Source organism: Vidua chalybeata, unplaced genomic scaffold (assembly GCF_026979565.1).
Source record: "Vidua chalybeata isolate OUT-0048 unplaced genomic scaffold, bVidCha1 merged haplotype W_reject_10, whole genome shotgun sequence".
Lineage (NCBI taxonomy): Eukaryota > Metazoa > Chordata > Aves > Passeriformes > Viduidae > Vidua > Vidua chalybeata.
In genome coordinates, this window is record NW_026530345.1 from 220,459 (window position 1) to 240,294 (window position 19,836).

The following is a 19,836-nucleotide window of genomic DNA, read 5'->3' on the forward strand; positions in this document are numbered from 1 at the left end:
CCTCTCCCAGCGCCTCCCCCGCTCTCTCCAGCGCCTCCCGCAGGACCCGCCCGAGCCCGGGGCGGGCCCGGGGCCGCCGGGGGAGGGGGCGCCGCTTCCGCCCCGCCTCTGATTGGCTGGAGTGGCGCGGGGGAGGCGGGCGTTGCTGAGGGGAGCCGCGCGCTGATTGGTTGGTTCGGGACAGGGCGCGCCGCTATTGGCTGGGTGGGCTCGCACACGCGACGGGTTGTGGGGATCATTTCCGGGTTTCTTTTGGGGAACATTCCCCATTCTTGGGGGAACTTTCCTGGGTTTCTGGGGTCACATTCCTGGATTGTTAGGGGAACGTTCCCGATTGTTTGCGAAATATTTCCGGATCTTTTTTTTGTGGCAACATTCCGGGATTTTTTGTGGGAAGATTCCTGGATTTTTGGGGGAAGATTCCCGAGTTTTCGGGGGGCCTTCCCGAGTTTTTGGGAGAACATTCCCAGGTTGTTTGAGGGGAATGTCTCTGGATTTTTGGGGATCACCCAGAGAAACGCCATGAAGATCTCCTTCGCCAAAAAGTGACCCAAAACACCCCAAACCTCACCAAAACACCCCCAAACCCAAAAAGACCCCGGGCCTGAAATACCCCAACGACCCGAAAAACCGCCTCAAACCCGCCCCTAAATACCCGAAAACTGCCCCAAAACACCCCAAATCCCTCCAAACCACCCCAAAATCCCACAGAAACGCCCTGAAATCCCTCCAAACCAACCCAAACCTTTTCTAAATCACCCGAAATCTCGTGAAGCTGTCCCCAAATCCCATAGAATTGCCCCCCAGATCCCACAAATATACTCCAAAATCCCAGAAAACTGCCCCAAAAATGGTCCTGACCCTGCCCCAAACCCCCCACACACCCCCACTCCCCCAGGTAAATTCCGCTTGGCCCAAATCTTCCTTTTTTTAACCCAAATCCTCCTTTTTCATCCTTAATCCTCCTTTTTTAAATCCCAAATCTTCCTTTTTTCAACACCAAAATCTCTTTTCGTCCCTGTGAAAAATGCCAATCACTCGTTTTAAAATTTAAAAGTTTAATAGTAATAGTTATAAAAAAACCAGTTATAAAAATTAGAGCAATAAGAATTTGGACAATCAGAGTTAGGACAATAAAGGACAATAAAAAGCAAAGAATTATGGACGTCTGGATGTTTTGCTCGAGAAAGCATGGCTCACTAACAAACTCTTAAAAGCAATAGTCTGTTTATGAGATATATTCATATATCTCATAAATGATTCAAAAATTCTTTTCAAACAAAGGGTGTTTTCTGGTTATCATCAACTTCACCCCTCATCTTGTAAATCAATCGTCTCGGTACCTCGGAGTCTGGTTTTTCCTGATAACAGGGCAATAATTATTCTCTTGGAGATTTTGATGTCTTGTTGCTGTTATCTTTGTGCGAAGAATTTCTGAGCTAATTAGAAAAAGTATCTTGCACTGCACAGTTTCTATTTCAATATTATGTTACAGCCTAAAACTATATTCAACATGCTACTTTAAAAGGATTAATACAGTACTACAAAATAACTTTCCAACATAACACATATAGTATTCAATTTAATATTTGCGAAGAGCCAATCATTTAATATGCATTTTCACAATCCCAAATCTCCTTTTTTGACCCCAAATCCTTCTTTGTGCAACCCAAATGTCCTTTTCCTACCCTAAATCCTCCTTTTTCTACCCCAAATCCTTTGTGTGTTCCCACATCCCTTTTCCAATCCCAAAATCTCCCTTTCCACCCCAATTCCCCACCCCAAATCTTGTTTTTCACCCGAAATCCTTCTTTCCCCACTCCAATCCCCTTTCCCTACCTCAAATCTCCTTTTCCTCTCCAAATCCCCTTTTCCCATCCCAAAAATCTCATTTTCAACCCCAAATCCCCCTTTTCCACCCCAAATCCTTCCTTCCATCCTAAATCCCCTTTTCTCACCCCAAATCTTGTTCCATCCCAATATCCCCTTTTCCCACCACAATCCTGACCCTAAATCCTAAATCCCCACCCTAAATCCCATTTTCCCACCCAAATCTCCTTTTTCCATCCCAAATCCTTCTTTGTGCATCCCAAGTCCTCCTCCTTTCACCCCAAAATCTCCTTTATCCATCCTAAATCCTTCTTTTCCATCCCCAAATCTCCTCACCCCAAATCCTTCTTCTGTCATCCCAAATCCCCTCCTTCAACCCGAGATCCCCACCCCAAATCCCCTTTCCCAGCTCCCAGGGGTTTTTGGGGTTCCCGAGGGGTTTTGGGGGTTTTCCCCAGCATTGTACCCAGGGTCTCTCTGCAGACATTGCACCAGGAGCTGGCCCAAATAACCCCAAACAAACTCCACTGTGCCCCCCATGACTGGAGTGGGTTTGGGGGGGGTTGGGATTGGGAGCGATCATGATGCCAAACATGGGGGATTGGGGAGATTTGATACTAAAATTTGAGGTGTTTGGGATTTTACTCTTCAGGGTTTTGGGTTTAGGGGCTTTTGACCCCAGAATTTGGGGTTTGGGGGCTTTTGACCCCAAACTTTGGGAATTGGGGGTGTTTGACACCTCAGGATTTGGGGTTTAGGGGTGTTTAAGAATCCCAGGATTTAGGGTTTTAGGGGTTTTGTCCCCAGGATTTGGGGATCGAGGGTTTGACCCCAAACTTTGAGATGTGGGGGTTTTTGATAATGCCAGGATTTGGGATTTGGGGGTCTTGGTATGGAGGGATTTCAGGGCGTTTCTGTGGGATTTTGGGGTGGTTTGGAGGGATTTGGGGTGTTTTGGGGCAGTTTTCGGGTATTTAGGGGCGGGTTTGAGGCGGTTTTTCGGGTCGTTGGGGTATTTCAGGCCCGGGGTCTTTTTGGGTTTGGGGGTGTTTTGGTGAGGTTTGGGGTGTTTTGGGTCACTTTTTGGCGAAGGAGATCTTCATGGCGTTTCTCTGGGTGATCCCCAAAAATCCAGAGACATTCCCCTCAAACAACCTGGGAATGTTCTCCCAAAAACTCGGGAAGGCCCCCCGAAAACTCGGGAATCTTCCCCCAAAAATCCAGGAATCTTCCCACAAAAAATCCCGGAATGTTGCCACAAAAAAAAGATCCGGAAATATTTCGCAAACAATCGGGAACGTTCCCCTAACAATCCAGGAATGTGACCCCAGAAACCCAGGAAAGTTCCCCCAAGAATGGGGAATGTTCCCCAAAAGAAACCCGGAAATGATCCCCACAACCCGTCGCGTGTGCGAGCCCACCCAGCCAATAGCGGCGCGCCCTGTCCCGAACCAACCAATCAGCGCGCGGCTCCCCTCAGCAACGCCCGCCTCCCCCGCGCCACTCCAGCCAATCAGAGGCGGGGCGGAAGCGGCGCCCCCTCCCCCGGCGGCCCCGGGCCCGCCCCGGGCTCGGGCGGGTCCTGCGGGAGGCGCTGGAGAGAGCGGGGGAGGCGCTGGGAGAGGACGGAGGCGCTGGGAGAGGACGGAGGCTCCGGGAGCTGCTGAGGGGCCGGGACAGGTGCGGGGGCGGAGGGGGTCCTGGGGGAGGGCTTTGGGGAGGGTCTGGGGGGTCTCCGGGGACATCCTGGGCTGGGCCCGATTGGGGTCCGGGGGCTCTCAGGGAGTCCTGGGGGTCTCTTGGGGTTCTGGGGGTCCTGGGTCGGGGGGGGGGGGGGTGTTGGGGACGCAGAGTGCTTCTGGGCCAAGCTTGAAAGGGCTCAGTGGGGTTTGGGGTTCCTGGAGGGGGTCCTGGGGGAGATTTGGAGGTCCCGAGGGGTCCCAGGCCCACCCTGAACCGGGGTCTGGGGGTTTCGGGGGGAGGGGGCACAACAGGGGTTCCCCTCCCCCCTTTTTGGGGGGTCTCCCATGGTGCCCCCTCCCCAAAAAGCTCCGAGGGCCCCTGAAGTGGCTCCTGTTCCACCGGCCGGTGCCCCCGGATCCAGGAAGGCCCCCAGTGAGTCTGGGGGGTTCTGGGGGGATTTTAGGTAGGTTTGTGGGGATTTTGGGGGCCTTTTTTTAGATTTGGGGGATTTTGTTGTGAGTTTAGGGGGAATTACAGGGTTTTGGGAGAGAATCATAGGGTTTGGGGGGGGTTGTGGATTTGGGGGGTTTTAGTGGAACTTTGGGGGATTTTATTGGCGTTTTGGGGAGGGGTTGTTTTTTGGGGCGTTTATTAGCATTTTTGGGAGTTTTTTTTTTTAACTGCGGGGGGAGGTTCCACTGGGATTTTGTGGGGGATTCTCTGGGGCTTTGGAGGGTTTTATTTGTATTTTTGGGGGTTTTATTGGAATTGTGGGGAGCTTTGGGGTTGTCCCCAGGTGTGGTGAAGGGCTGAGAGGCACCAAAATCTCCCTAAAACCCCCAAAAGTCCCAATAAAACCCACGAAATCCCAATTACATATCACAAAATCCCATTAGAATAACATTATTAGAATCCCAATAAAAGCCCACAAGATCTCTTGAAACCTCAACAAATCCCCCAAAGTCCTGATTAAAACCCACAAATCCCCCAGAAATGTCCCCAAAACCACAAAAAGTCTCACAAAATCCCTCCAAAACCCAAAGAAATCCTGGCAACAACCAAAAAAAAAAACCCAAACTCCCCAAATCCAAACAAAAATCACAAAAATAACCCGCAAAATTCCAAAAAATCCCACATCCCCAAAGAATCCCACTAAATACCCACACAATTCTAATAAAATCCCACAAAATCCCCCAAAAATTCCAATCAAACCCTCCAAAATTCCAGAGAATTTGGAGGTGACTGGGACACAAAATCCCAGTAAAACCTTCTAAAATTAAAAAAAATCCACAAAAATTTTGACTTAACCCCCAAACACCCCCAGAAAAACACCCCCTCCCAAAGTGCCAATAAAACCCCCCAAAATCCAAATCCCCAAAATCCACAAAACCCCCCAAAATTCCCCAACTCCCCCCAAACACCCCAACAATTCCCCATAACTCCCAACACAATCCCCCAAAGCCCAAAAAAGCCCCAAATGCCCTGAGCCCTCCCTGGTCCCTCCCGGTCCCGCCCAGGCCCGTCCGGGGCCGCGGCCAAAACTCCCCGGAGCGAACGCGGAGGTCCCGGAGCGACCCCGGAGCCGATCCCGGGCTCGGCCTCGGGCTCGGCCTCTCTGGGGGATTTTGGGCCGAACTGGGCGGGTTTCGGGTGGGTTTCAGATCCCTTGCGGGGATTCCGAGCCTTTTCGGGTGGATTTTCGGCCCCTTTGGCTGATTTTAGGCCGGATCTGGTGGGGTTTAGGGGGGGATTTCAGATCCCTTTGGATGATTTTAGGCCCATGTGGGTGGGGTTGGGGCCCGTTTGGGAGATTTTAGGATAAACTGGGCCCATATGGGTGAATCTTAATCCTGTGTGGGTGATTTTAGGTCCCTTTTTTTGGTGATTTTGGGCCCATTTGAGTAGGTTTTTTGCTTCTTTGGGGAATTTTATGTCAAACCAATAATTTTTAGGGTGATTTTAGGACTTGTTGTGTTGGTTTCAGGCACGTTTGGGTGATTGTAGGTACCTTTGGGTGATTGTAGGTGAAACCAGGTATTTTCAGGGTGGATTTTAAGCGCATTTGAGAGATTTATGAGTGATTTTAAGCCACTTTGTGTGGATTTTAAAACATTTGGGGCAATTTTAGGCCATTTTGGTTGGATTTTAGACCCCTTTAGATAATTTTAATCCCATTTGGCTGATTTTAGGCCAAACCGGGTGGATTTGAGGGCCCCTTTGGCTGATTTTAGTGCAAACCTGGTGGATTTCAATTGCATTTGAGGCCCTTTTGGGTGATTTTAGGCCAAACCAGGCCCTTTTAGGACCTTGCATCCCCTTGACCACACTCCTTTCCCCTCACGGTTCCCGCCCTTTCCTCGCCCCCTTTCCCCTCACGGTTCCCGCCCTTTCCTCGCCCCCTTTCCCCTCACGGTTCGGCCTTCGGGAACGGGGCAGGAGGAGGAGGGAGGGAGGAAGAGGCGCAGCGGCAGCGGGGAGCAGCCGGAGAAGAGCAGAGAAGGAATCGCGGGGCCCTGGCGCTGCCTGAAGTCGCCGCAGCCCCGGGAGCATCGCCCCCCATCCTGCAGGTGCCCGGGGAGGGGGAGCTCGGCCCAAATATCCCGGGGGGTGCCTGGGTTTGGGGTTTTTTGGGGAGACGTCTGGAGATTGCAGGGCTCCAAAGCCGAGCCGCAGATGGCCCTCGGGGGGACATCGGGGGTCCCGGGGCTGGGAGTGGCTGCTCCCAGTATGAGCCCAGTCCCTCCCAGTCGTTCCCTATGATGATGCAATTTGCCCCCAGCAAGGGCCCAGTTCCTCCCACTTTCATCCAGTGTGTTCCCAGTTCTCCCAGTTGCCCCTAGCATAATCCTAGTCACTCCCAGTATGATTCCAGTCTATCCCAGCAAGGCCCTAGTCACTCTCACTTGCCCCCAGTGTGCTCCCAGTTTCCCCAGCACATTCCCAGTCACACTTAGTCTGGTCCCAGTCACCACCCATGTGGTCTGAGACACTCCCAGTAGATCCCAGTTGCCCTGAACATTCTCGTAGTCATTGCCAGGCACTCCCAGTTACCTCAGCGTGGTCCACTTGCCCCCTGTTTTATCCCAGTTGATCTCAGTTCCTCTAATTATGTCCCCAGTTGGCTCCCAGCGTGGGCCTGGTAGCTCCCAGTAACCCCCAGTCAGGGTCCAGTCACAGCCACTCTAATCCCAGGATGATTGTAGCCACTCCCAGTATGAGCCCAGTCACTCCCAGTCTGATGCCAGTGGCCCCCGGTGTGATCCCAGTTGCTCCCTGTCAATGCCAGCCAGGACCCCAGTAGCCTCCAGTATGATCCCACTGTCTCCCTGTCTCTCCCAGTTTATCCCAGTCACTCCCGCTTTCTCCCAGTTGCTTTCAGCACAATTCCAGTTGCTCGCAGCCAGTCCCAGTCAATTCCAGTATGATTCCAGTCACCCTCTGTGTGATCCCAGTCTGACCCAGCATGGACCCAGCTGCTTCCAATGTGATCCCAGTATGATCCCAGTTGCCCCCAAGCATAGTCCCAGTTGTTCCCAGTTCCTCGTATTATGATCCCAGTTGCCCCTTGAATAGTCCCAGTCCCTCTCAGCAGGGTCCCAGTCATGCCCAGCTGCCCCCAGCATAGGTTCACTGTCCCCAAGCGTTGACCCCAGCCTGCTCCCAGCTTTTCCCAGTGTGGCTCCAGTCCCCCCAGTATGGTTACAGACACTCCCAGTATATTCCAGTTGCCCCAGTAAGGTTCTAGTTAGCTCGGCATGATCACAGTCTTTCCCAGTTACTCCCAGTTGCCTCCAGCATGAGCCCAGTTTCTGTCTGTTGCCCACACTGTGGTCCCAGTTGCTCCCAGTATGATCGACGTTGCCCCACTTATGGTCTCAGTCCTCTCGGCATGGTTCCAGTACCTTCCAGCTGATCCCAGTTGCTCCCAATGTGTCCACATTTTCCTCCCAACATGGGCCCAATAGCTTCCAATAAGTCCCAGTCAGGTTCCATTCACACTCACTCTAATCCCAGTATGAGTGTAGCCACTCCAGTAGGATCCCAGTCACTTGAAATCTAATTCCAGTTGCTCCCAGGCACTCCCAGTCTGATGCCAGTGCTCCCAGTCTGATGCCACTGATGCCAGTTGCTCCCAGCATGGGGCCAGCTGTTCCCAGTGTGGTTCCATCACTCCACTATGGTTACAGACACTGCCAGTATGGTCGCAGTTGAACCCAGTTGCCCGCAGTGTGGTCCCAGTTCTCCCCAGCATGGTCTCCGTTGCTCCCAGTGTGGTTCCAGTCACCCCAGTATGGTTAGATACACTCCCGGTATATCCCAGTAGCCCCCAGCACATCTGTACTGTTTTCCAGGCACTGCCAGTGGCCCCAGTAAGGTGTTAGTTATCCCAGTATGATCCCCTAGTCATGCCCACTATATCCCAGTTGCTTCCAACATGCATCCAGTCATTCCCAATTACTCCAATTTGCTTGCAGCATGATCCCAGTTTCTCTCATTTGCTCCCAGTAGCCCAAAGTGTGATCCCAGTCACTCCCTTTCAACGCCAATATGATCCCAGTAAGCTCCAGTTTGATCCTAGCCACATACCAGTACTCCCAGCATAGTCCCAGTATAATCCCAGTTGCTTCCAATCTCTCCCAGTATGGTCTCAGCAGCCTCCAGCATGGTTCCAGTTGCTTCCTAGATCAACCCAGTCAGTCCCAGTATGGTGCCATTTGCTCCCAGTTGCTCCCAGCCACCCTCAGTATGGGGGATGATGTGCAGGGTGTGTTCCCAGTTGCTTTCAGATACTCCCAGTGTTAGTCCAGTCACTGCCAGTATGATCCAAATATGAGCCCAGTGTGCTCCCAGTCACTGCCAGTATGAACCAGTTGTGCTCCACATGGTTCCAGTTGCTCTCTTTCACCCTCACTTTCATTCCAGTCACTCCCAGTATCTCCCAGTGTACCCCAGTTCCCTCCAGCATGTACCCAGTCACTCCCAGTTCCTTGCAGTATGATCCCATTTGCTGACAACCACTCCCAGTCAGCCTCAGTGTAGTTGCAGTCACTGCCAGTGTGATCCCAGTCACCTCCAGCATGATCCCAGTTGATCCCAGTAGAAGCCCAGTGGTTTCCAATCACCCCCAGCATGCAGCCAGTCACTCCCAGCTCCTCCCAGTTTCTCCTAGCATGACCTCAGTTGCTCACAGCTGCTCCCAGTCACCCTCAGCATAATCCCAGTCACTCCCAGTGTATCCCATTTGCTGCTAACATGGTCTCAATTGCTCCCTGCAGGCTCCTACTCATTCCCAGTATGGTCCCAGTAGAGCCCAGTCCCTCCCAGTGCTGCCACTCCTGGCATCCTCCAGCCCTCTGTGCATTCCCCCCTCCCGGATGTCCCGAGAGGAGCCCCAAGGGCTGGCAGTGCCCAGGCAGGGTTCCCAGCAAGGCCCAGTTGGGATGTGCAGCCCCCAGTTTTCCCAGTTTGCCTCTCCTTTTGCCCGGGCCGGGTTCCCCCCTGGAACAGCGGGTGGGAGCAGCCGAGAGCCCCGCGCTGCCCATCCCGACCTGGCCCGGCTCCATCCCCGCTCCTGCCGCGGGCTGTGAGGGCTGCGGGAACGGGGCACCGAGGGTGTCGCTGCTCCTGGGGGAGGAGGAGGAGGGAGGGAAGGGCAGGGATGAAGGAGGAGAGTGAGAAGGGATGGAAGTAGGAGAAGGAGGTGGGCTTAGGGTGAAGGAGGGATAGAAGGGAAGGAGGAGAAGGAGGGGAGGAAAAGGATGAGCAGGAGGAAGAGGAAGGACAAAGGAGGATCAAGGAAGAGAAGAGGAACCACGAGGTCAAACCCTCCCTGAATTCCCAGCCCCACATCGCAGGGGTCATCGCCCCTTATCCCGCAGGTGTCTGGGGAGGGGGAGCTCAGCCCAGATATCCTGGGGGTCCCTGGGTTGGGTTTTTTTAGAGAATGAAGAACTCCAAAGTTGAGCGGAAAAGGCCCCTTGGGGGGACACTGGGGGGTCCTGGTGGTGGCTGCCAGCAGAGGCAGCCCGGAGGAGCAGAGCCCTGTGTGCTCCAGGAGCCCATAGTGGGGAGCCCAGAGAGTGCAGAGGATCAGAAACGGGACATCACGCCACGATCAATATGATCAAGTGAAGCCGATTTATTGCAAAAACTAAGCTATATTTATACTGTGTTCTATTGTTCATGCGCCTCAAGCTAATGCATAATTGGTTAGGCCTAACTGTTCACGTACCTCAAGCTAATACATGATTGGTTAACTCCTTCTGTGCTTGCATTTTAAGCTTTTACTTAATTCAGTTATTTTTTCTTCTTCATGTGTCTCGCTGCAGTTTTCTTGTCTGCCTTTACATCCTAAACTGTCTTGGAGTTGAGCGTGTTCTCCTTTCATGTCCTTCAAGGACACTGTGACCTTACTCAGTTTCTATGAAGGCTGGATTGTGCATATGTTGCATATGTCCATTGTCCTGCAAAAAACTCTCAACAATTCCCCCTTCTTGTTTTTGCACAAGCCAGACTGAATTAATGGGACATTCAGTTATTCTCTGCACACACTGTAATAAGCAAGGTACAATAGGCAAAATCACTAAAATAATGCAAAAAACCATAATGCCAAAGCAAACTAAGTCCTAAAGCCAACCAGTCATGCCCCAAGATTTTAACCGCTCATTGAAAGGATTATCAACAATTCTAAGTTTCTTCATGTTTTCTTTAAGTTGCAGAAGTTTCTTGTGAATTGATTCAGAGTGATCAGAAAGGTTCGTGCAACACATCCCTTCAAAATCTTCACACCCATGTCCTTGTGCTAGCAATAAAAAATCTATGGCAGCCCTATCTTGTAACACAGCACGGCGTATGCTATCAGCATCAGTGGTGGGTTCATCTAGCACTGTGGACACGATGTTAATTTGTTTCCCTGTCCAACGGGGTCGCCTCAATTGCATGAGGGCCTGTGCCGAGGCTACTCCTGGTGTGAAAAATGATGCCAATATAACTGATGGTGGGTCCCATAATTGTACCTCATCTCTACATTCAGGGCCCAACTGATGCACACTACGTCTTGAGCGTTGGGACTTGTGACTGATGTTAAGCATCTGGTGGATGTTAGGGGCGAATAATGTTAGTTTGCCAAAATAACACGATCCTCCCAACACTTCCTGGGGCACTGCAGGCCAGGCTCTATCCCCACAAATGAGGAAAAGCCCAGGAGGCAGCATTTTAGCTGCACCTTGCTCTGGTGGTAAAGGCCTTATCCAATTGTTGCAATGATCTGTGGTATTGTAATGCCATGAGGAGCCAGGGGATATCCAAGTGCTATCATTTTTTGGCCGTCCCTCTTTTATACCAGACAAATCTGAGCCTGTAGAATAATATAAAAAAAGAAAACAGACAGTAATTGCCTGGCATAGAACCCAGGATGTCTAGCTCCTGTGGCCCCATGCTAGTAATATTCAGTCCCTGGGCAATTGTAAAAGCTTGTGCTCCCAAGGGGTTCACTGCAATCCCAAAAGTGTTGCACCAATTTGCAGAGGTTGGTCCCCTCTGGATATTCCACCATTGAATCATGCACCAACTTGACCAAGCCTCATTTAAATTTTTGTGCACCGTGGCCTTAGTCCAAGGTCCAAATTCTTCCATAGAATCTAATGGAACTCCAATTAAACAAGTACGAAAAGGATCAGAAGGTGTAGCTAATGATAAGCAAATTGATTCCTGCCCTGTTTGATTAGCCCTTGTAACCCACATGTTTGTTCACTGATTGATGTTATGCAATCCCTGCATTTTTTCTATTATTGCAACGATCATCATCAGTATTATTTGTGGAACAATTGCCATTGTTGCCACCGTTGCTGATCATGTCTACGCTTTGCCCAATATTCTTTGGCCTCGTCCCACTGACTGTCAGGAACGTGATGCTGTTGTGGTGCTGCTATTCCTCTCCCACACTCTGCAGCTGTAATCTGACTCTGTAATATAATTTGATTTGCTACGGCTTGTTTTGCCAAGTGAAACTGAATCGAAAGCAAAACTCGCTGATCCTGTGTTTCAATAAGGGATAAATCCTGGCTAGAATTCCAATGTTATAAAAAGACTCCTCTAAAGGGTGTGGGGGGAGGTTGTCTTCTATGATTAGGCCCTAAAAATATTGCTAATGCATGCTCAACATTAAGTGTATTAGGTATACTAAAACATCTGTTGCAAGCCAAATTAGTAGAGCTAAATTTTTGCTTTTTCCTGTGAGCTATAAAAAGATTATTTTTCTGACGGACTTGTCGCCACTACTTCAGTTTGCATTTAACACACTGGACCTTGATCCATGGTTTGCAAGAATAGCCGTGAATGAGACAAGCGCGTTCAATTTGGTTTAAAACCTGTATTGGAAGTGGTGGTAAGCTGTCGTTGTTGGTTACCGTTATTGGTTGCCTACCAAGTCCAGGTAGCTGGCCCACATCTGTTAATGGCTGTGGAAAAAAGTTCAATCCTTGTTCAACCGTCAGGTGCTGGAGTATCGGGTTCAGCTGCGTCTGAAGTCGGTGTTGTCGCCGACGTTCTGCTTCTGGACAGAGTATTAGCTGGCAGGTGTGACTTTAGGTAAGGTTTCACCCACTTAGCTGGAATCCAGCGAATTCCTTTATCTGTAAGTAAGCACATGTAACCTCTTCCCATTAATTTCACTGTGGCTGGCCCCCCAGTGGCCGCTATTAAAAAGGTTATGTAACAATTGTGGCTTTTAGTTGACTTAACAAATCCCTGACAATTAAACCTAACAAATTACCGGGAGTCTGTATGACATAGGGTCTTGTTGTTACGCTTACTCCATCTGGAAAAGTAAAGGTAATTATTTCCCTACTTAACCGAGTTGCTTGAGTTCCACCAATTCCTGCAATTCCCAAAACAGGATTGACTACTGGCCAATTCCTGGGCCAGATAGTGCTTGAAATGGTTGTTACATCTGCTCCGGTATGGATTGTGAGCCTCTTAGTAATAGAATTACCATTGGGATGAATCCAGGTTGCCTGTTACCTGGTTTACCTCTCGTGATGTCCATGGCCCAATATACTTCTGGGTTACCTGTGGAACCAAAACCGCCTGTTCCCCACTCCTTTAATCCTGTACAGGGGACACAAGGCCTAAAAGGAACAAGTTGAGCAATTTGTGATCCTTTAGGGATAGATACAGGAGAGAAAAATGTCCTAAACATAATTTTGATAACCCCTTGATAGTCTGCATCAATAACCCCGGGAATTATATCCAATCCTCTTTTGCTAGCAGATGATCTCCCTAACAGTAAAGCACTAAGCCCACCCCCAAAGGACCCTTTACATTAGTCTCTATCAGATGTACGGCAGAGTCAGTGATGGCAAGGTCTACTGTGGTTTCCACGTCCATTTCGGCACTGACTGGAGTGAGTAAAGTCCTCCAGAGGGGGTTGAGCTAGCAGCTCCCTGAGTTTGTGTCTTTGTGCGTGGGGTCATGCTCCGTTTCCCTGGAACTTGCACTCTCTTGTGTTGTGATTATCCTTCCTGCAGATGGAACAAAATTTCTTCATTGGGGCAGATGAACATTGACTCTGTATATGTCCGACCTTTCCGCATCCAAAACATTTGATATTTTTTCCTTCTGCTTTTTTCTCTAATTTTGAAAGTAGTGGCTTTACGGCATCTTGTACCGCAGCAGCCACATAGGCAGCCTTCTGTCTCTCTGTGGTTCTGGTCATTAATTCTAGCATGTCAACAACTTCTACTCCCTTCTGCAACGTGCCTAAAATCTGCCGAGTCTTGTCGTTAGTGTTGTCAGAGGCAAGCATCTTAAACAGCTTCTGCTTTGTATCCGGATCCAGGTCGGGGTGATCGTAGATGGCTCTGTGCAAGCAGTCTATGAATTTATCAAAGTCCTCATTTCCTCCTTGATGTATCTGTGTAAAAGCCTGAGTATGCAGCCGATCCGGCAATGCAAGGATCGAGCTGTATGCAAGTTGTTGGCTTAGATGCAAAACTTCATCGATACTTCGGGCTTGGGTGGTTGCTGTGGACCAGGGACCTTCTCCTAATAATTGCTGTGCTGTGGTTCCAAACAATGGGTCCCCTTGAGCCCGAGGTCTTGCTTCCTCTTTTTTACATGCCCCTTCCCAATTCTTATAAAACTGAATTTGCTGGTGGGGGGGCATGATTAATCTAATCTAACCAAGGTTTGAACATCAGCTGGAATTAAAGTATCTGCTGTAAAAATGAATTGCAATAATGACTGTGCTAATTGAGACTTCAAGCCATATTGCGTAACAGCGCTTTTCAATTTTTCTAGTATCTTCCAATCAAATGGCTCCCATCCTTGCCCTGTGGCTTGGGTTACCACAGGGAAGGCTTCTATAGTACTAGGGGAAAAAGAGCCCTCTATTATTGCTTGTGTTATAACTCCTTTCCACTTCCTTTTTTGTGTGGCTTCTATATCAGGGTCTAGCTCTACCTCCCGATCTGCCATGGTCGAGGGGGGTATCCACCTCCCCCTCCGTTCGTCAAGAGCTCTTTCGGAACTTAAAATAGCTGGCAGCTCCCTCCTTTCAAAAGAATAGTCCTTTTGGGAAGTGACTCGACCACTTTGTTGAATGACTAACTTTTGCAAATTGTCTACCAAAGCTTTTAAGTCCTCTTCTACCGAGGCAGATCCTGAATCTGTCTTTTCTTCTTCAGCCTCATCTTCAGATAATGAATGCACTACTTTTAACCCTTCATCACCGGCTGCCCCCTTTTCCTGAATACCTTTATTCTCGGGTCAGCAGCTCAAACCTCCAAGGGAGGTAGCTTCCCCACTCTGTTTCTGGTCTGAGGGTTTGAGTTCCTTTTCGGTTACTGGAACCGGGCTGGAGGGTTGGGGGCCACACAAAAGAACGTTTAATGTAGTCGAGAATAACTTGCTAGCAGGAAATGCCTGTGACTTAAGAGTCCGGGCTCGGGGCAAACCCAGCACAGGCTGCTGCAGCAGCTTTCCTTTTTCCGCCTTCATCATCCTTAATACCTCTACAATGTTGTTCCACAGGGTAGCATATTTAGATGCCTCTTTAGCTTCACCTCCTCCCGAAGCGATACAGTCCCAAATCATGCAGCCCACAGCCTCCCATGTCAATACCTCAAAAGCGACATGCGCCCCTGGTATGGGGTTATGATCCCATGCCCAGTAAATAAGTCCCTTCAGAGTGGAAGAATCATATTTCTGCCCTCTCTTAGAGAGGATATGTTGGAGGAGTTGCTCGACCCCATCTCTCTCATGGTCTGAGCCCATCTCCTCCTCGGCCACTCACCTGATCAGGGCAAGATCAGTTCGACTTCATCAGTTTGTCTTTACTTGGAGCTCCAACCTCTCTTCCTCTCGCCAGGGCAGCAAGGATACTTTCAACCGGCTTCTCCACCTCCCAAAGGCTGTCGCCGAACCTCTGCATAGCAGTGAAATAGGTGTCTTTGGTCCCTGTTCGGGTGCCAAAAAATGCAGAGGATCAGTAACGGGACATCACGCCATGATCAATGTGATCAAGTGAAGCCGATTTATTGCAAAAACTAAGCTATATTTATACTGTGTTCTATTGTTCATGCGCCTCAAGCTAATGCATAATTGGTTAGGCCTAACTGTTCACATGCCTCAAGCTAATACATGATTGGTTAACTCCTTCTGTGCTTGCATTTTAAGCTTTTACTTAATTCAGTTATTTTTTCTTCTTCTTGCGTCTCGCTTTTACAAGTGGTTTTCTTGTAAAGGGTGCCTTTATATCCTAAACTGTCTGGATTTGAGCGTGTTCTCCTTTTGTGTCCTTCAAGGGCACTGTGACCTTACTCAGTTTCTATGAAGGCTGGACTGTGCATATGTTGCATATGTCCGTTGTCCTGCAAAAAACTCTCAATGAGAGAGAGGGGAACGCCGCCATTGGCGGGACCCTCAAGAGCCTGGAGAGGGGCAGGGGGGACTCCTTGGAGCCCCTGCAGCCCAAAGCAGAGAAGAAGGGGAGAAGGGAGCCCGGGAGCCCAAAACCCCCCTGGCACCCCTAAATGGGCAGACAGAAGAGGGGGGTGCTTTTGGGATTGCTGGGACTCCCAGAAGCCTGGGGAGGGCGGGCACCGAGGAGAAGGGGGAACGCCAATCCAAGCGTGACCCCCAGCAGCTGGGACAGGGGGGAACCCTGAACACCAAAGGGTAGGGACCAGGGACAGGGAACTCCTGGGAGGCTTTTTCGGGGCTGAATCTTGGTGTTTGGGAGGTTTTTATGGAGCCCAGGTGCCCGGTGATTTCTCGAGATGGGCTTGGGCAGAGGGACCTTCAAACTCAACATGCTCATGCCTTGTTTTCCCCAAACCAGGATTTCCCATTCCCAACCTTTGGGAGGCTGCAAGGAAGAGGAAGATGCCCCGGGACGCCCAGGCAGGTGAGGAGGAAGTCAGTGCCCCTTTCCCCTCTCTCCTGCTCCATCTCCCAGCCCAGCATGGGCCCTGGCTGCAGGAAACCCCCTCTGCCGGTGCCGTCCTGCCGGGGACGCAGTGGGGGGATCTCCTTGCCCTTCCTTCCCTGTGGCACGGAGGCAAATCCCATCCTCTCCTTGTCCTTCCTCCCCCAGGGAAGGAGCTGAGGATGGAGAGCAGAGAGGACAAATCCCCACGGCAGAACCTCATGGAAGAGGCCGTTTTGCGTGGCTCCACAGCACAGGACTCTAAAGGGGAGGAAAAGCCCCGGGGCCGCAAACGCAGATCGCAGGGATCTGAGGAGGAAAGACCCACCCTGGGCTGGAGATCGCGCCAGAGCTCTGACCTGGTGATTCATGAGAAACTTCCTGAAGGGGAGAAGCTCCACAAGTGCGTGGAGTGTGGGAAGAGCTTCAGGAGGACCTCTCACCTGATCAGGCACCAGGCGACCCACACTGGGGAGAGGCCCTATGAGTGTGGGGAGTGTGGGAAGAGCTTCAAACATAGCAGCAGCCTGATGTACCACCAGACAATCCACGCTGGGGAGTGGCCCTATGAGTGTGAGGAATGTGGGAAGAGCTTCAGGCAGCGGGCCGCCCTGATCAGCCACCATAAGATTCACACTGAGGAGAGGCCCTACGAGTGTGATAAATGCAAGAAAAGGTTTCAGACCAGCTCCAATCTCCTCCTGCACTATCGGATTCACTCAGAGGAGAGGCCCTTCTGCTGCCCCGACTGCGGGAAGGGATTCAAGGACAACTCCACCCTCATCCAGCACCAGAACACCCACACTGGGGAGAAGCCCTATGAGTGTGGGGAGTGTGGGCAGAGCTTCACACGGAGCTCCACCCTGATCAGGCACCAGCTGATCCACACTGGGGAACGGCCCTATAAGTGTGGGCAATGTGGGAAAGGCTTCAACCGGAACTCCAGCCTGATCCAGCACCAGAGGACCCACACTGGGGAACGGCCACACAAGTGTGGGGAATGTGGGAAGAGCTTCAGCCAGCGTTCCAATCTGATCGTCCACCAAAAGATCCACACTGGGGAGAGACCCTATGAGTGTTGCGAGTGTGGGAAGAGGTTTCCAATTACCTCCCATCTCCTTGAACATCAGCGGATTCACATGGAGGAGAGGCCCTTCCGCTGCCCCGACTGCGGGAAGGGATTCAAGCGCAACTGCAACCTCATCACCCACCAGCGCATCCACTCCGGGGAGAGGTCCCATGCGTGTCCTCAGTGTGGAAAGAGCTTTTCCAACAGCTCTCACTTGACCCGACACCAACGGAGCCACCAGTAAGGGAAGCCCTGTGGGTGCCCCAACTGCAGGAAGAGCTTTGTATGCTGCTCTAAGTCCATCCTCCACTGGAGAACCGATGTTGGGAAGAGGCCTGGTGACCCACATTCCCTGTGATCCATGTTGGAAAGACAGCTGGCTAGTTATCCTTTTGTTTTGGCCTTAATTTTCTTGTGATTAATCTTCATCCTGTAAAAAGAGCCAAAACATGGTTAAAAAGAAGGAAACTCCCACCATTTCACAGGTGTTTGAGAGGGAATTGAGGGTTTGGGGACATATTCTGGAGGATTTGTGGGTTCTGGGGGGATTTTAGGCAGTGTTCTCTCTTCTCTAAGGGCCAAGAGGGATCGATCTGTCTCCTCAAAACAACTCCATCTCATTGAAAGCAACTGAATTTTAACCCCTGAGGGCTCAATCCCACCTCTAAATCACTTGTTCCCACCTCAAAAACACTCTATCCCATGCAAAACTTACTTGATTTCACAGCCGCCAGGGTGAGAAGGAGTTGGAAGGAGATTGGGAGAATTGGGATCCAGATTTGAAGCACTGGGATCAAGATTGTGTGGTGCCATGGCGGTGCTGGATGGTGAGGTTGCTGCAGCGTTCCTGAGGAAGCATGCCAGGAAGGATGGCTCAGGGGCAGAGGCATGTCCGGTTCTTCAGCCCAGCGAGTGATGGGTGACACAAAGACGGGAGCTTGTATGGAGTTCTGCAGAGAACAAGCCTTCATTGAGAACAGGGCACTCTACAAAGGAGGCCAGGGACAAGAGCTCTGAGGAGCCTGGGAGAAATGGGTTTATATAGGGAAAGCAAGGGGCGGGACAAAGGGGACAGGCCAGTGGGGTGTGAGGACATAACATAACATTGCAAGGGCTTCTGGGGGCTCACCCTAACCAGAGAGTTTGTGGTTCAGGGCTTGGTCCTCAAGGGGAGCACAGCAAGCTATTCCCTGGCCAGATCACCAGCTTCCATAGTGTGGGATTGGGTGGGTGGGATGTATTTGGTAGTGAATAAAACTTTCATAATTAGTGATATCTGTCCCATTCATTTTCAGTCAGTTGCGGTTCTGTTTTCAGAGTGCCACCTTCTCAGCTGATTGTGTTTGTGTCCCCCTTTCTCTCCTGCCCCTCCTTGCCTGCTCTGTTTCTCTCTCCGTATCTCCCTTGAGCCAGGGCAGCTGCCACCAAAGACCCTGCCCTGATTTAATTCCCAGTGCAGGAGCTACAACAACTATGGATGAAGTCGTGGAGGCCGGCGGTGAAATGTCACTGTAGGATCTTGCTGCACTTGGCTTTTGGCCCCTTCTTAAGAGCTTTGCCTTCAAGGGCAGGAACATCTTTTCCTGGCTGGGAGCTGGAATTCCAGACGCTTGGAGTGTGTGCCATGCAGGACCATAGAGACTGGGATCATGCGGACTGTGATCCTATGGACTGGGATCCTACAGACTGGGAGTGCACAGACTGGGACCATATGGATCAGGGCCATACAGACTGTCATCATACAAACTGGGATCATATGGACCAAGATGGCTGCACTGGAACAATGCAAACCAAGGCAGTCCCACCCCACCCAGTGCTCCCTCCCATCCCATTCCCAGTCCCACCCTGGAGTGCAGCCAAAGCTCTCTGGAGCGAACGCAGAGGTCCCAGAGTGATCCAGGTACAGGTCGCCGTGCCGGTCTTGGAGCGATCCTGGAGCAATGCCAATCATGGTGCCGACCTCGGTCTCAGTCTCGGTCCCAGAGCACCCCCAGTACGGGTCTCAGTGCACCCACTCGATGCCATGTTCTCTAGCCCAGGTGTTGGTAATGCCGCTCTTGAAATGAGTCCCCTTGTCTAACTCAGTCCTCTCAGGGGTGCCATGCCTCCACAGGACTTGCTTTTCCAGGCCCAGGATGGTGTTGGGGCAGTGCTGTGAGGCACAGGGGAGGTCTCCAAGCATCCCGTGGTGGCTTCTACCATGGTGAGCCCGTAGCGCTTGCCTTGGCGTGTCTGGGGCAGTGTGATGTGGTCAATCTGCCAGGCCTCCCCATACTTGTACTTGGACCCCCGCCCACCATAACACAGGGGCTTCACCCGCTTGGCCTCCTTGATCACAGCACACGTCTCACAGTCATGGATAACCTGAGAAATCCTGTCCATGGTTAGGTCCACCCCTCGGTCTTGTGCCCACTTATAGGTGGCATCTCTGCCCTGATGACCTGAGGCATCATAGGCCCATCGAGCTCAGAACAACTCCCACTTGTGTTGCCAATCTAAGTCTATCTTTGACACCTCTGTCTTTGCAGCCTGATCTACCTGCTGATTGTTTTGGTAGACGTGTTTCCACTGCTGCCATTCTGGCATGTGTCGGGCCCTGCACAGCATCTGCATATGCTCAGAGGTTCTTTGCCATATCAAGCACGGTCTCCTCACTGTCATCCCACTTCATTATTGCTAAAGCAGAAGCGTATTCTTGTGGCCCAAGTCATACACGTTTTTGGCACATCACGGACGTACATGGTACCAAGTCTGGATTTACAGTGTTTACAGTCTCAGATTTACATCTGAGAAGACAATTTCTGCCACTGCCATTTCCCTCAAGCAT

General features: G+C 51.0%; 1 protein-coding gene and 1 long non-coding RNA gene across 3 annotated transcripts; one reads left to right on the plus strand and one right to left on the minus strand.

Annotated features, from left to right (window-relative positions):
* The first annotated feature begins 3,378 nt into the window (after positions 1–3,378).
* LOC128783048 (zinc finger protein 239-like) lies at positions 3,379–18,225 on the plus strand. 2 transcript variants are annotated; one of them, XM_053933645.1, is made up of 3 exons: positions 3,379–3,510; positions 15,854–15,919; positions 16,109–18,225. In XM_053933645.1, exons 2-3 carry the CDS (start codon positions 15,898–15,900, stop codon positions 17,251–17,253), a joined length of 1,167 nt encoding a protein of 388 aa, XP_053789620.1. In that variant the 5' UTR covers positions 3,379–3,510; positions 15,854–15,897; the 3' UTR covers positions 17,254–18,225. The 2 variants fall into 2 exon arrangements, with proteins under 2 accessions (XP_053789620.1, XP_053789621.1); XM_053933646.1 differs by lacking the exon at positions 3,379–3,510 and adding an exon at positions 5,150–6,080.
* On the minus strand, positions 11,865–17,137 carry LOC128783100 (uncharacterized). Its single transcript, XR_008429000.1, has 3 exons — positions 17,049–17,137; positions 14,807–14,970; positions 11,865–12,146 (listed from the first exon to the last, which is right to left on the minus strand). It is a non-coding gene; the product is annotated as an uncharacterized LOC128783100 (long non-coding RNA).
* Positions 18,226–19,836: the final 1,611 nt, after the last annotated feature.

Excerpts from the sequence above, each read along its gene's own strand:
- LOC128783048 (XM_053933645.1), top strand. The coding sequence starts at position 15,898 with ATGCCCCGGGACGCCCAGGCAG. Across the intron at positions 15,920-16,108 it reads GCCCCGGGACGCCCAGGCAG|GGAAGGAGCTGAGGATGGAG; the intron begins GTGAGGAGGAAG and ends TTCCTCCCCCAG.